The sequence below is a fragment of the Bufo bufo genome, chromosome 3, assembly GCF_905171765.1.
Source record: "Bufo bufo chromosome 3, aBufBuf1.1, whole genome shotgun sequence".
In the NCBI taxonomy this organism is placed as follows: domain Eukaryota; kingdom Metazoa; phylum Chordata; class Amphibia; order Anura; family Bufonidae; genus Bufo; species Bufo bufo.
In genome coordinates, this window is record NC_053391.1 from 613,948,280 (window position 1) to 613,965,495 (window position 17,216).

Consider the following 17,216-nt stretch of genomic DNA (forward strand, 5'->3'; position numbering starts at 1 on the left):
CGGCGCTTGGCTTCCCAATTCGTGTGGAATCAATCCAGAGCGCGGCTTGGCCATAGTCTTTTGACTCGCCCTAAATTAAAGGGAGGGACAGGTTTACCTAACTTTTTGACTTATTACAGGGCTGCAGTCTTGAACTGCGTCTTAGATCTTTTTCATAATAAGAATACTAAGATATGGGTAGAAATAGAGCATGTTACGAATCCCCACCTTGCAACAGGTATATTTTGGCTGTCCCCTAACTCCCTATGCAACCTCCCGCATGCCCAATCTGATATGCTCCTCCCTACTTTAGCAGCCTCATGGATAAAGTTTGCACCTAAACTGAATTTGGCTAAGATCCCAGGTCCCCTCTCAATGCTCACTGACCATCCAGATTTACCTATGGGTCTGAGACAGGTGCCCGCCTACCGAACTACCCACACATCTACTGTCAGACTGAGAGACGTCTGTTCTTCTACTGGGATACGCCCTCTTGAGGACCTATCGCACATATTCCCATCATCTCCTGGAAGATGGTTCCTCTATTTTCAACTCAGGGGATTTGTTGGATCTCTGATGCCTGGTTTGCGGTCCCATACATCTCTAACAGATTTTGAAAAGCTATGTGTTGCTCAGGCTGCCCCTGGCCATGCTATTTCCTTGCTTTACATCATGCTGAACACCGAGGTCACTGAGGGCAGCCAATCTGGAGATTCCTACCCCAAACTCAAGTTTATGCTTGATTGGGAGACGGAATTAGGTGATACTTTTACTGGGGATCAATGGAAACGCTCTTTGCTTTTCACGCATAAGATCTCTATATCGTGTAATTTACAAGAACCTAACTATAAAATACTTACCAGATGGTATCGGACACCGGAGAAACTGCATCGGTTCTACCCCTCGGTTTCTGAACTATGTTGGCGATGCCATGGTGCTAGGGGGACTATGACCCATATATGGTGGGATTGTCCGAGGCTTAACCCATTATGGAAAGATGTCTTCAAGCTTTATAATTTTCTATTCCGGGCCTCCATTGCATTTTCCCCTTCCATCGCTCTGCTTTCTATTTTCCCGGGGCGAATCTCACATGTTAAGAAAGGTTCATTGCGGCTCTTTATGCTGGCCATGAGGCAAATTATCCCACGCAATTGGAAGTCAACCGAGAGTTTGAAAAGGATCACTTGGGCCTCTGCACTGGATGAGCTGTTACACAGGGAAGAGATGTATGCCTCTGATCACAACAAGATTCCGGCGTTTCTTAGGAGTTGGGAGCCATGGTCCAGGTTTAGATCATCTATGTTGTTTTCGGTTTGGTTGGCATCTGGGGTTCTCCCTGATTCTCCTCCTTAATAGTACCTAGCTATTCTCTAGATATGACCTATGATTTCCCCCCCCCCCCCCCCCTCCCCTCCTCTTGTGTGTCACCCTGTCTTCCCCCCTTTTATGTCAAGTTTGTCTAGAATTATTGGCCTATACATCATTTGTTTGAGGCCTTATTAAGCCCTTTAGGGCCTTTGTTTCCTCTGACTTTTTGTCAGCTGACTGTTTGTTATACAGATACAGATACATGCTTATACCTTGTCCTTTATGCTGTACTGCTGTTCATGATTGCATGTCGCAATGTATCTTTGTATGCGGTATGTATACTGCAATTTGGGATGTTCTCTTATGATTGTATTTGATAATAATAATAATAAAATCTTATTGAACCATAAAGTCTTTGCTGCAGGAAAGCTAGTTGTAAATGTGAAATTAATGTCAACACAAAATAATAATTTTGACTAAGGCTTCTTTCACACTAGTGTTAATATTTTCCGGTATTGAGATTCCTCATAGGGTCTCAATACCGGAAAAAAAACTTTCTGTTTTGTCCCCATTCATTGTCAATGGGGACAAAATATAACTGAACAGAAGGGAATGCTCCAAAATGCATTCCGTTCCGTTCTCATAACGGACAGAAAACCGCAGCATTCTTTCCGTCCTAGGATGCGGAGCAAAACGGATCCGTCATGACCCACAATGCAAGTCAATAGGGACGGATGTCACAATAGAAAACTGATCCATCCCCCATTGACTTTCAATGAAGTTCATGACGGATCCGTCTTGGCTATGTTACAGATAATGGCACATCATGACTAAGGATCCACATCTATAGTGATCCGAAACCGGTCGATTTTCTGCATTGCTGTATGTTGGTTTTTATCTGCACGGGATTAAATAAAGCCTTAAGTATTTTTCAGTGAAGCTGGACCGTCTTTCTTTTTATTGGAATTTGTTACAGATAATACAACCGGATCTGTTCATAACGGATGCAGATGGTTGTATTATCAGTAACGGAAGCATTTTTGCTGAACCCTGCCAGATCCAGCAAAAACGCTAGTGTGAAAGTAGCCTAATTTATCTGCCATACATTTTTCATATGAGACTAATTATTGACCAACAATCTGAAATTTAATCTACCATTTTAGATCATTTATCCAATAATTGGAAATTTTTGGCACAGGAAGCACATATTTATTGAAATTAGGCTACTTTCACACTTGCGACAGAGTGATCCGCCAAGCAGTTCCGTCGCCGGAACTGCCTTCCGGATCTGGCAAAACGTATGCCAACTGATGGCATTTGTAAGACTCATCAGGATCCTGATCGGTCAGAAAAATGCATTGAAATGCCGGATCCGTCTTTCTGGTCTCATCCGGAAAATGGATCTGGCATTTTTTTCACCTTTTTTTCGGTCTGCGCATGCGCAGACCGGAAGGATGGATCCGGCACTAATACATTCCTATGGGGAAAAAAATGCCAGATCCGGCATTAAGGCAAAGTTTTTTTGGGCCGGAGATAAAACCGCAGCATGCTTCGGTTTTATCTTTTTTTTTTGATCAGTCAAAAAGACTGAACTAAAGACATCGTGATACATCCTGCACGGATTACTCTCCATTCAGAATGCATAATGATCAGTTCAAACTGATCAGTTCTTTTCCGGTATTCAGCCCCTAGGACGGAACTCTATGCCGGAAAAGAAAAACGCAAGTGTGAAAGTAGCCTTTAAGGGAGTCTGTCACCACAATTTGCCCTTATAGACCACTTACATAGCACTATAGCATAACTATAGATCAGTCAAATGGTACCTTTGTCTTTTTGTTTGGATGTTCACCAGGGGCAAACATTGAGTTTTATTCATATGTAAATGAGGACTCGCAAGTGCCCAGGGGCGGCGTTCGGGCTGTAAGTGCCCAGGCCGCTCTGCCTTCTTCTCACATAACCCCTCCCCAGCCTGTTGCTTGGCCCGCCCTGTAAGCCTCTTACGTCATCCAGTGTACTGGCCGATATCCCGCCGGTGCATGCGCACTGTGATGACCATTGTGGGCAGCAGCATCATTCCATGCAGTGCGCATGCGCCGGCGGGATATCGGCCAGTACACTGGATGACGTAAGAGGCTTACAGGGCGGGCCAAGCAACAGGCTGGGGAGAGGTTATGTGAGAAGAAGGCAGAGCGGCCTGTGCACTTACAGCCCGAACACCGCCCCTGGGCACTTGCGAGCCCTCATTTACATATGAATAAAACTCAGTTTTTGCCCCTGGTGAACATCCAAACAAAAAGACAAAGGTACCATTTGACTGATCTATAGTTATGCTACAGTGCTATGTAAGTGGTCTATAAGGGCAAATTGTGGTGACAGACTCCCTTTAACAAGTTATTTCTCATTGCTTGATCACTTCATTATTCTTACTTGAAGCTTGTTGGACTCAGGTGAATTTTATCTGGAACCCCATGACTTTCCATCCTGGAAGCTGTATTGACAGTGTCTCCAAACAAGCAGTACCTTGGCATCTTCTCTCCAACAACTCCAGCCAACACCGGTCCAGTGTGAATCCCAACTCTGATCTAAATTAATAGTTATTTAAAAGGGACACTAACTTTCACCCAACTTTGCTTAAATCAATAGTACAGGTGAATATGAGAAACTTTGTAATATATGTTATCAGACTAAAACATCTTGTTCTCTTATAACTATTATTTTTTTTTATCCCATCACACTTCTTAAAGGGGGTTTCCAGGACTTTAATACCGATGACCTATCCTTATGTCAGATCTGCATGTCTAGAGATTAGCTTCTAGCAGGAGCCCCACCAGCTGGAACTAACTCTGTGTATGGAGTTGGAAACACAGAAGCTGACCACTCTGTAGTAGCTATGCTGTACTCCTGCAGTTCAGCTGCCAATGACTATGGGGGTTGAGCTGCAGTAACCTGTACTGGGTCATTTGGCCGCTTGCAATTACCTGAATAGAGTCTCCAGATATAGGGTTGATTACTTCTTTTGCTGCCATTCTCATGCCCAAAGCAAAGTTAGCCACTCTTTGTGCATGGGTTTCCATAGGAACTGGTACTCCTCCAACTACCATGTAAGCATCACCAATGGTCTCTACCTAGAGGAAGGAAATAGGAATTCAAAGGTTTTGGAAAAAAAACACACAGGTTCAATAGGACGTTCTCTGGCTGTGACCAAAATATAAACTGCTTTGACACGCTTAAATATGCTTTTCACATTTGTATAAAGTGTAGAACAATTACAACAAGTTTTTTTTGGGGAAAAAAGCACAGGCTTAATAGCACATGCCCTGGGTGTGACCAAAATATAGAGTACATTGTTGTTAATGCACTAAATTATGTTAATTTTTTTTTTAGTTCAGTTCTTTGTATGTTTATAAGCTAGAAAAATAAATAAACACTATAGAACTTCCCCTGGGCGTAACCAAAATTGACAGTAATCTGATGCACTAAATTGTAGAAGCTACGCAACAGGTTTTTGGACAAAAAGGTGGCTCCTGTACTTAAAAAAAAATAATAAAGATAAATAAAAAGTCTCTTCTGTAGTGCAACACATATAGTTATAAACAGCCCCAACCCTGGCTACAGATGCACAGTACACTAACTGCCCCTATCTTGTGCCAAATAATAAAACCTTTCTAGTTTTATCTAGTAATTCAATCTACCTATATAAATATATCTTCTTCACAATCCCTACTTAGTCTCTGCAAGACCCTAAAATGGCTGGCTTGTGGGTCTTATTGCCATTTCTATCACAGATTCGGTAGACACGTCCTATTAGATCAGTGACTGAGCTCAGAATCGCCTCTTTGCTTCAGCGCTAGCATACAGCCTGATAGACCAGCCAATATCCTCCTTCCTGATTAGTTGTCAGGCTGACTGCAAAGCATTGTAGACAAGCCCGCCGGCCAGGGATCATGTGATCCTTCATCTTCCCTGCGCTGTTTCCCTCTCTAGTGTGCTAAATTTTAACTGTAAAATGGCTGGCACAATTTTGAGCAATTCATCTGAATTGCTAAAACTTTAGATTTATTTGGAAGAAGATTTTTGTGAAATTCATGATAAATCTAATTTGTTTAGAGTCGATTCACTGATCTCTAGTATAGAAGTACAGTAAAGGCCATGCACCTCTATGGAAGCTGTATTACAGCTCCATACAACTGTACATCTGCTGCATTTATTGATTAGCGCTGAATAATTACGACGACTCTTACCTTGTACACATCATGCACACTTGTCAGGCGATCAAATCTCAGATACATTGCATTAAGCATGTTAACTATTTGGATGGGCTCACAAGCAGAACAGATGTTGGTGAATGTCACTACATCACTGAACAGTATAGTGCACGTCTCAAACTCTCCTGTAAGGAAAGACCCAAACTGTGAGAAAGTGGTTTACATGATAAGGGTTCATGCACACGACCGTATGTATTTTGCGGTACATAAAATATGGATGACATCCGTAGTGCGTCAGTTTTTTTGCGGATCCATTGTAACAATATAAGAATAGGACAAGTTCTATCTTTTTTGCGGAACGGACTAACGGAAACGGAATGCACACGGCGGCGTCATTTCTGTTTTTTTCTTGACCCATTGAAGTGAATGGTTCCGCATACGGGCCGCAAAAAAAACTGAACGAACATGGGGAAAAAAATACATTTGTGGGCATGACCCCGAAGTATAATATTACCGCATATACATTAAATGGAATAGAACTGTGGATAACTGAGTAAATGAACTACCTGTTTATTCCAGTTACAAGTAAGCTAAGCATTAGTACTTAAAGGATAACTGTCACATTTAGACCCTAATTTCAATTTTCATATATGTAGTTACTAATAACATGATATTCCAGAATCGGTTACTATTAGACTGACTTACCCCATATTTAATAAGATTCAGCCCTTAGCAACCGGTCTGCATAAAACGGCAATTTCACTATTCAGTTAAGATGGCCGCCACTGCCCTCACCCTGAGGCTAATCCCGCCTGCCCTCACTAGCCAGTAACAATAGCCCCCCAAAAGTGTGAGTAACCAGAGCCCTCCCCCCCTAAAGGGTTTATCTCCTGCAGCACAAAGGGGTCCTCTTACCACATGTTGCTTTCATTTATACACTGAGCAGATGGCAGATCTCCCTTCCCTGTTGTGCGCTGCTTCCACTCTGCATTCTCCAGCTCTGCACTGTTATCAGCTGCTGGGGAGGACCTGGCTTTAATCATTTACTTACAGTCCCTGGCTGTCAGTAATGTGACCTTGCACGCTGCGTGCTCCGTCCTTCAACAGATAGACGGACCATGCCTAGCAACCCTATTTTAAGCACAGGTAAAAGTAGGCAGTACAGGGAACAAAAATGTGGAATTGAAGGGGTAATTGAATACACAGTGAAAAGTTGAAATAGGGCCACCAAGGTGATATTAATCACCACAATCCAATACGGCAAAAAAAAATAATAATACGACAGTTATCCTTTAACCCCTTAGGGACCCATGACCTATCGGTACGGCATGGTTCCCGAGTCCTTAAGGACCCATGACGTACCGGTACGTCATGTGTTGTTCCGATCACTGCCGCCCAGCGGGCGGTGATCGGAACAAGGTGCCTACTCAAATCATTGAACAGGCACCTCGGCTAAATGCGCGGGGGGTCAATTCAGACCTGCGGTTTGCGGCTTTTACCTGGTGCGGCGGCGGTGCCATCGGGTCCCCATTCCTGCCTTCCGAGGAAGAGCCTGTGAGATCCGGCCCCCTGGATCTCACAGGCCGGAAGCTGTATGAGTAATACACACTGTATTACTCATACAGCCAATGCATTCCAATACAGAAGTATTGGAATGCACTGTAAAGGATTAGACCCTCAAAAGTTCAAGTCCCAAAGTGGGACAAAAAATAAAGTGAAAAAAAAAGTTTAAAAAAAAAAGTTTTCCCCCCCAAAAATTCAAAGTTTTAAGTAAAAATAAACAAAAACGTCATATTCCCCAAATAAAGTTAAAATAAATTGGTAAAAAATAGGGGGGGGGAATATACATATTAGGTATCGCCGCGTCCGTATCGACCGGCTCTATAAACCTATCACATGACCTAACCCCTCAGATGAACACCATAAAAAATAAAAAGTGTGCTAAATAAACCATTTTTTTGTCACCTTACATCACAAAAAGTACAACAGCAAGCGATCAAAAAGGCGTTTGCCTACCAAAATAGTACCAATCTAACCGTCCCCTCATCCCGCAATAAATGAGCCCCTAGCTGAGACAATCGCGCAAAAAATTAAAAAAAACTGGCTCAGAATATGGAGACACTAAATCATCATTTTTTTTGTTTTAAAAAAAGCTGTTATTGTGTAAAACTTACATAAATAAAAAAAAAGTATACATATTTGGTATCGCCGCATTCGTATCGACTGGCTCTATAAAAATATCACATGACCTAACCCCTCAGATCAACACCGTAAAAAATAAAAGCTGTGCTAAATAAACCATTTTTTTGTCACCTTACATCACAAAAAGTGTAATAGCAAGCGATCAAAAAGTCACACGCACCCCAAAATAGTGCCAATAAAACCATCATCTCATCCCGCAAAAATCATACCCTACCCAAGGTAATCGCCCAAAAACAAAAAAATTATGGCTCAGACTATGGAAACACTAAAACATGATTTTTTTTGCTTCAAAAAAGAAATCATTGTGTAAAACTTACATAAATAAAAAAAAAAGTATACATATTAGGTATCGCCGTATCCGTGACAACCTGGTCTATAAAAATATCACATGATCTAACCTGTCAGATGAATGTTGTAAATAACAAAAAATAAAAACGGTGCCAAAACAGCTATTTCTTATTATCTTGTCTCACAAAAAGTGTAATATAGAGCAACCAAAAATCATATGTACCCTAAACTAGTACCAACAATACTGCCACCCTATCCCGTAGTTTCTAAAATGGGGCCACTTTTTTGGAGTTTCTACTCTAGGGGTGCATCAGGGGGGCTTCAAATGGGACATGGTGTCAAAAAAACCAGTCCAGCAAAATCTGCCTTCCAAAAACTGTATGGCATTCCTTTCCTTCTGCGCCCTGCCGTGTGCCCGTACAGCGGTTTACGACCACATATGGGGTGTTTCTGTAAACTACAGAATCAGAGCCATAAATATTGAGTTTGGTTTGGCTGTTAACCCTTGCTTTGTAACTGGAAAAAAATTATTAAAATGGAAAATCTGCCAAAAAAGGGAAATTTTGAAATTGTATCTCTATTTTCTATTAATTCTTGTGGAACACCTAAAGGGTTAACAAAGTTTGTAAAATCAGTTTTGAATACCTTGAGTGGTGTAGTTTATAGAATGGGGTAATTTTTGGGTGGTTTCTATTATGTAAGCCTCGCAAAGTGACTTCAGACCTTAACTGGTCCCTAAAAATTGGGTTTTTGAAAAGTTCTGAAAAAAAATAAAAATATCATTCCCAAAATGATCCAAACATGAAGTAGACATATAGGGAATGTAAAGTAATAACTATTTTTGGAGGTATTACTATGTATTATAGAAACACAAACACAAAACAACCAAAAGGGATCCTCATGCCCAAACTAACATTAGCATATACAATCCATATTGTGGCAATAGTACAAGGATCAACCTGTATACAATCACGAGTACCAGCTCCCATGAAAATGCAAAAACCTATAAAAGAAACGAAGCTGACTCCGTACTATTATCAATTATCATAAATGCTTTATTAATTACAAAAAATGATGATATATATCAGGCAACATTGTCATAAATTGGTTTATAGGTAAGGCTACTTTCACACCTGCGTTATGTGCGGATCCGTCTGGTATCTGCACAGACCGATCCGCACCTATAATGCAAACGCTTAGATCCGTTCAGAACGGATCTGTTTGCATTACCATGAAAAAAAAAAAAAAAATAGGAGGAGCGCATGCGCGCGGCTTGCTGGGAAGACATGCCTTTGTGAGCTCCGCACCATCCACTGCCTCAATCCCATAATAATCGCCGTCATCACGGCTCCACTACATTAGTGTTCTCATGCAGGGGACGCAGAAAACATCCCGTGGCAAAGGGAAGCCTAAATTGCCGGCTACACCAGCTTCATCCCAGACAATACCGGAGATTTTCAGAGCTACGCGCCAATCCATCATGGCGGACCAGGCCGCAATGCCGGCAAGCCCTGCCTCATCCACGGAAAGTGAGCAGAGACCAGCCCCAGAAGAGGTTCAGCCGAACTCGTCTGACCTCTATAACAACATTGCTACACTATTCCGCACCGAGCTGACTCAAGCGGTGGCTGAATTTACCCGGCAATTACAGGACTTGGGCAACAGGGTGTCCGACATGGAGACCAGAGCGGATGATTTAGCTGACGCCATCGGAGCAGACAGAACAGACATCGACTCACATACGGCTCAGCTTCAGGAGCTCGAACTTAAAATTGAGGATCTAGAAAATAGATCTAGAAGAGGCAACCTTCGGGTTCGAGGGCTACCTGAGCTCTTTCAAGATCTGCCTGCGACAATGGCGAGTCTGTTTACAGAGTTACTGCCGGACACCGAGCCCGAATATCTAAAGATGGACAGAGTCCACAGATCTCTGGGGAAACCGAGGTTACCTGATATACCGAGAGATGTAGTGCTCCGTATGCACCATCCTGACATGAGGGATAAGATCCTTAATGCGGCCCGAAACCTATCCAACCTACCTGGACTCCCCTCGTCGGTTCATCTTTATGCCGACTTGGCTCCGTCCACACTACGGAAGCGTAGGGAAATGAGGCCTGTGACCCAGGCTCTCCAACAAGCACAGGTGAAATACAGATGGGGATTCCCCTTCACCCTCTCCTTCCAGTTGAACACTCGTAGCCACACTATCCGCACACCGGCTGAAGGAATCGAGGTTCTACAGAAGGCCGGCATTGAGTTGGACCGACCAGAGGGACCATCCTCGCACCCTAGGCCGCAACGCCCGACAAGGGAGTGGACCAGAGTCGTCTCATCACCATCTTCAGGATCCAGGCAATCAACGACCTGAAGGACCCAGTTGTTTTCTGAAGCATCGGATTAACAGAGACTCATTTTACTTGGGTAACTCACGATATATTACGTTTTTCCTATCCTTGTTTTTTGCACTTAACTGCCCCTCATGATGCACGTGTTTACCTATTGGGACGCGGTGGATTGGACATGCTTGTTGCTCGCAGGGCCGGCCTTAGGTGTTCAGACGCCCTGTGCGAGCTAATCTCGTGGCGCCCCCCCCCCCCCCCCCCCCCGTTCACCTAAACATACACAAAGAGGAAAGCAATCTTTGTAACAAACAGTTTTCTTTAATTACAGATAATTTAAGTGCAAGTGCAAACAAGTACAATCATACCCAGTGTCACCCAGAGCCAGTCCCCTGCCCCCCTTAATCATACCCTGTCACCTTTACCCAGTCCCCTGCCCTTAATCATACCCAGTGTCACCCTTACCCAGTCCCCTGCCCCCCTTAAATTAAGGGTGACAGACACTGGGTATGATTAAGGGTGAAGGGCACTGGATAAGGGTGACACTGGGTATGACAAAGGGGCAGGGGACTGGCTTTAGTTGACACTGGGTATGATTAAGGGGGGCAGGGGACTGGGTAAAGGTGAAAGGGTATGATTAAGGGGGGCAGGGGACTGGCTATGGGTGACACTGGGTATAATTAAGGGGGGCAGGGTCTAATTGAAGGGGCAGGAGACTGGGCAAAGGTGACACTGGGTGTGATTAAGAAGGACAGGGGACTGTGTAAAGGTGACAGGGTATGATTAAGGGGGGCAGGGGACTGGGTAAGGGTGACGGGGTATGATTAAGGGGGGCAGTGGACTGGCTCTGGGTGACACTGGGTATGATTAAGGGCCTTAATCATACCCAGTGTCACCCATAGCCAGTCCCCTGCCCCCCTTAATCATACCCTGTCACCTTTTACCCAGTACCCTGCCCTTCTTAATCATACCCAGTGTCACCCTTACTTAGTCCGCTGTCCCCCTTAATCATACCCAGTGACTGTCACGGTGTCACCCACCTTATCCAGTCCTCTGCCCCCTTAATCATACCCAGTGTCTGTCACTCTTATCTTTATCCAGTCCCCTGCCCCCAGGCCCCATTTAAAGAAAGATATTTGGTAACAAAAAAAAAAAAAAAAAACGCACCATACCTGTTACATCCAGTGACCTCTCCTGTGATGTAGACTTTCCTCAGCATCTTCATTCGGAGATAGGACCGTCATGATAACTTCTTTCAGCCGCGTCTCGTCTCTGTAGAGTTTCACAGAAAATTTTGGGGATTTCTCACTTTACTCTCATCCTCAGATAACAGACCTCCCCTCCCCCGTAGTGCCCATAACTATAATGCCCTCTGTATAATTATAATATATACTGGCCCCTCTATATTATTATTATTATTTCCTCCTCTGTATTATTATTATTATTAATATTATAATGGCCCCCTCTGTAGTATTATAGTAATAATTATGCCCCCCCCCCTCAGCCCCTCCAGCATACAGTCCGATGTAACATACAACCTTCCCCCTGCCTTCAGCCCCTCTAGCATACAGTCCCATGTAAGACACATTACTTCCCTGCCTTCAGCTCCTCCAGCATACAGTCCCATGTAAGGTAGATCACTCCCCGCCTTCAGCCCCTCCAACATACAGTCCTATGTAAATAATATCACACTCCCTCTCTTTGCCGCCTGCCTTCAGCCCCTCCAGCATACAGTCCCATGTAAGATACATCACACCCCTGCCTTCCAGTCCTTCTTGCACAGTCCCATGTAAAATGCATCACTCATCCTGCCTTCAGCCCCTCCAGCATACAGTCCTATGTAAAGTACATCACTCCCCCTGCCTTCAGTCCCTCCAGCATACAGTCCAATGTAAGATACAACGCCCCTCCAGCATACAGTCCCATGTAAGACACATCACTTCCCTGCCTTAGCCCCTCCAGCATACAGCCCTATGTAAAATAATATCACCCCCTTGCCTTCAGCCTCTCCAGCCCACAGTTCCATGTAAATAATATCACCCCAACTACCCTCTCTTCAGACCCCTCTAACATACAGTTGCAGTGTACTCAAGTTGTGCGTAGTAGGTGTTTCTGGGTGTAGTAGTGCAATATACACTAACCTGGTACAGCTGACTCTCTGCAAGGGCAGGTATAGGTAGGAATAGTTCGTGACGCCAGTGCCAAGTAAACGGTGGCACGCCGTTTGCGGATGCAGGAATAATTTGAGGAAACGTGGTGTTAAAACAGAACTTCAACTTTAGTAGTTTGCAGGCAGAGACAATATTGGAAACGCAGTTCCTCAGCATACAGTCGATTTTGCAATTCGGTCGATGCAGGCAATTCAGTACAGCAGGGTAATTACAGAGTGTTAAACACAGGATTTGCAGCAAAGGAGATTGCACTCTAACTCTGTCTGATCCTGGAATGTAGCAATTCTTCACCAAGGCCCATTAACCTAAGTCTGGCTTTATATCCTTGATTATGGCTTAAATAAGTACCTCCTCTGTTTCTCTCAGTACCTCTGGCTTCTCTGGTCTTTGCCTCTGTCTCTCTCAGCTTCCTCAGGCTCTAGAAACTTCTGAGCTCTGGTCTAGACTGACTTCTGCACTCCACACTAGATCAGGTTACACTGACTTTCCCTTCCTTGTCTGGCCTTATATAAACTAGGGCTCTTTAGCTCCCTCTAATGCCTAAGAGCTGGAATGACACCCCTAGCCGGCCTGTACTTGCAAGTTTCATAGTAACAGGGAAATACATGCATTACATTACATGACGTTTTATAAAACTGACATATACCAACTTCCCATAATTAAGGAGGGACGACAGCACACCAAGTGACCTTTGGTAGTGACGGGTATTACAGTTCCCGTACACTACATACCCCACTGCTTTAAGCTGAGTACGACCTCGTACTCCATCATGGGTCGCCCAACTGGAATCTCTACCTGAAATAGAAAATAGAGACATGCAGGCATACATATATGCAATTCATCTGCATTTACATTTACATCAGGTCCAATTGGCAAAGGTGCAGGGCAGTGACAAGGGGCGTCGTTCTCTTCTCTCAGGATAGTGAATGGAACGGGGGCGCTGACCTGGCACAGCGTAACATTATAACCAGGATAGTCCATGACAATGAATAAGTCCATAATAAAACAGTAGAAAACGGTATAAAAGTTCTTGGAGGCTCAAATAACAAACATGAGTCCGTACCCAGGTTATTTCTTATTAAATCACAGAGGCTCTCATGCGGTGGAGTCCATCTCTGGGCACAATACTTTTGTATGAAGTTGCACAATAAAATGACAGAATAACAACGGAACTACCCAGGGGTTTCCTGTGGGTGTAGCACAGGCAAGGGCTCACGTGGGGGAGTCCATTCTTGCGCACAAATGTCCAACAAGGTATTCCCAGTAACAACGGTTTGGGAGGAGACGCCACCAGAATAGTCAAAGTCTCCTAAACGGACTGGCGGGCGTCCCCTGGTCATCCGGGTAGACCTTCTCAGTACAGGGGTCTCCTCTTCCCTTAGCAACGAAGTAGAAGGGACAGGAGCAACAGGAGGGTCTCCATCAGCGAGACCCTGGTCAGGAACAACTGGAACAACTGGAACAACTGGAACAACAATATCCACAAGAGGGGAAACTGGATCCGGGGCATCTTGAACGGGCTCTTCTGGCTCCAGTACAAAGATGATTCCTTCTCCCTTCAGCCCCTGCAAAAAGCCCCCCAAGTAAAAATAACAGTCACTATTCTCCTCCACATACTTACCTGCAGACTGTGCTCCTGCTCTGTAGAATCTCCTGCACATCGTTATGCCCCGCCCCCTGGATGACGAGACTCCGCCTCTTTCCCTGACATCATACCTCCTAGGATCAACTACATTCTAGACACTACGCTGGCTCTACTGCCTCATAGGCTTCAGGCGCTGAAGCCTATGAGGAAGAACGGAGGGGACTGGAGCCATAGGCTCCCATGATCCTCATTTTAGTGTTTGCTGCCTGGCGCCCCCTGCAATTTTGCGCCCAATCTCGGCTCAGGTCGGGCCGGCTGCTGTAGCCTATAGAGACCGACTGCGAGCTGTGTCGGCCGCCGGGCGCCCCTGTTGTCATGGCGCCCTGTGCGGCCGCACAGCTCGCACACCCCAAAGGCCGGCCCTGGTTGCTCGTCCATATGGGACAATTGTTTATTGCGGAATCAGGTTTATTCCTGTTTTACCTGATGATCGCAATTTGCCCGTTTGATCTGCATTATACTGCATCTCATGATGCATTTATTTTATTGTATGTTATGTTCTTTTTTATTATTTTCGTTATTGGAGATCCTACTTTGAGCCGAATAAGATATTTGGTATTGCACATTATGACTTGCCTTAACCACATCATGCTTTACAATCAGTCATGTGTAAGGTCTTAACACATAATGTCCGGGGTTTTAACTCCCCGAGAAAACGTAAAACGGCATTTTCTGCGTATTGCAGAAACAAGCCAGATATAATATGTCTCCAGGAGACCCATTTCACTGCGGTATCCCATCCTAAATACTTTCATCCCCAATACACGAGATTTTTCTCGTCCACTTTTCAGTCCAAATGTAGAGGGACCATAATCCTGCTCAAGAATAATTTTCCATTTCAGGTTACCCGCTCCATTGTGGATAAAGAGGGTCGTTACGTCATTTTACTGGGTGACTACTGCGGTGAAATGTGGTGTATAGTCAGTACATATGCTCCTAATATTGAGTCAATCTCATTTTTTGCTCATATGCAACATACACTTGACTCTCTCACTTATGACAAAGTAATTTGGTGCGGAGATTTTAACTTTGTGATGGATCCTGTGTTGGACCGTTCTGCTCCACCCGCTACGTCACGCTCGGCTTCTTGTAAGGTCACTATTAAGAACATACTGGAATCCCTTTCAATAGCGGACTCGTGGAGGGAGCACAACGGTGGACAGAGGGGATATACATATTATTCTCCAGCTCATAATGTATATTCACGTATTGATCACATTCTGTTGTCCAACTCTATGCTCCCCTATATGGCATTTAGCAGACATATAGTGTCTTCTTGGTCGGACCATGACATGGTGATGATTGAGCTGGCCCCAAACACGCCTACGAACCGTCTGTTTTCTTGGAGACTTAGTGAATCCCTTTTGACTAGACCAGCTGTTCGTGATAGGCTACAGGAGGACATGAAAGGCTTTTTTGCTGAGAATGTGCAGCCGGATATAGACCCTTTGCTCACATGGATCACACATAAGGCCTACATGAGGGGAAGAATAATTAGAGAAGCATCTCAGTTAAAGAAGGGAAGACAGGCGGCCCTTTTGACGCTTGAAGCTAAACTGAATAGACTGGTTCTGGCGCACCAGCGGTCACCCTCACTATATTTGCTTAAAGCGGTCAAGGACACCAAGATGCAAATAAACATCATATTATCAAATAATACAGAAAAGGCCTTACGATGGACCGCATCGTATTTCTATAGATACGCCAATAAACCTGATAAAATGTTAGCTCGACAATTGAAGGCTAAACAGAAGATTAACCAGGTTTTCCAAATCCGTTCACACACTGGCCATATAACATCCAACCCTAAGATCATTTATGATACGTTTCATGCTTTTTACCGGTAGCTTTACAAGGGAGCGGAGGATGAGCAAGCACAACCAAGAGATAACTTCCTGTCATCTATATCGCTCCCACAAGTGTCTCCTGATGCTCTACGGGACCTGAGTAAAGCTATTAGTTCGGAGGAAGTAATTTACACAATCAACGCACTGAAACTGGGGAAGGCCCCGGGGCCTGGTGGGCTATCTGCCTTGTATTATAAAAAATATGCCACGATTTTAACTCCACACATAGTTCAATTCTGTAACCATCTACTAGCAGGCCATACTCCTCATCCCGATTTTCTTTTCGCTAACATCACCGTGCTGCCCAAGCCTAAAAAGGATCCCTTGTCTACCACTAACTATAGACCGATTTCCCTATTAAATCTGGACACTAAACTTTTTACATCCATATTAGCAAGGCGTCTTAATATACTCCTCCCTGGACTTGTTCATAAAGACCAGGTAGGTTTTATACCAGAAAGAGAGGCACCAGATAACATTAGAAAGGTTCTCAATGTAATACAGATAGCTAACACTAATAAGACCCCCCTGGCCATTCTGGCATTAGATATAGAAAAGGCCTTTGACTCTATTAGCTGGGATTATTTATACAAAGTGTTACACAATATGGGCATTACTGGTCCGTTTGTAAAAGCGATTCAAGCAATCTACTCGGCCCCAGTAGCTTACCTCAAACTCCCAACAACTCATCCTTCACCAATTCACATTTCTAGAGGCACTAGACAGGGCTGCCCACTGTCGCCTGCATTATTCGCCTTGGCCATGGAACCCCTCGCAATATCCATCAGGAACGATCCCAATCTATCAGGCATTAAATTAGGAAACACTGAATATAAATTGAGTTTATTTGCCGATGACCTCCTATTATCCCTGACCAATCCCCTCATTTCACTCCCGAACCTCTTAAAGTTACTAAACACCTTCTCCTTGGCTTCAGGGCTTAAAATTAACCAGAAAAAGTCAGAGCTTTTGTTGTGTAATTCCCCATCATCACTCCAAACTTCAATTGCTCAAAACTTTCCTTTTACCCAACAAACCAATCACATCCAATATTTAGGAACCCTAATAACTAAGAAGTTGTCTTCAATTTACAAACTTAACTATATTCCACTATACCGTAGAATCAGAGAAGACTACAAATCCTGGAGCTCGCTACCTGTTTCATGGGTAGGGAGGATACATATTGTTAGGATGGTGGTTCTACCCCGCATTCTATATCTATTCAGAACCCT

The 17,216-nt window shown here is 44.1% G+C and overlaps 1 protein-coding gene across 1 annotated transcript in view; it reads right to left on the reverse strand.

Moving 5' to 3' along the window:
• The window catches only part of LOC120993971 (guanylate cyclase soluble subunit beta-2-like), a 64,661-nt gene that overhangs the window by 16,495 nt on the left and 30,950 nt on the right, over positions 1 to 17,216 (reverse strand). Inside the window, exons 11-13 of the mRNA XM_040422431.1 lie at positions 5,529 to 5,677; positions 4,266 to 4,412; positions 3,715 to 3,869 (exon numbers count right to left, since the gene is read on the reverse strand). Coding sequence (XP_040278365.1) covers positions 3,715 to 3,869; positions 4,266 to 4,412; positions 5,529 to 5,677 — 451 coding nt within the window. The remainder of the gene's footprint in view (positions 1 to 3,714; positions 3,870 to 4,265; positions 4,413 to 5,528; positions 5,678 to 17,216) is intronic.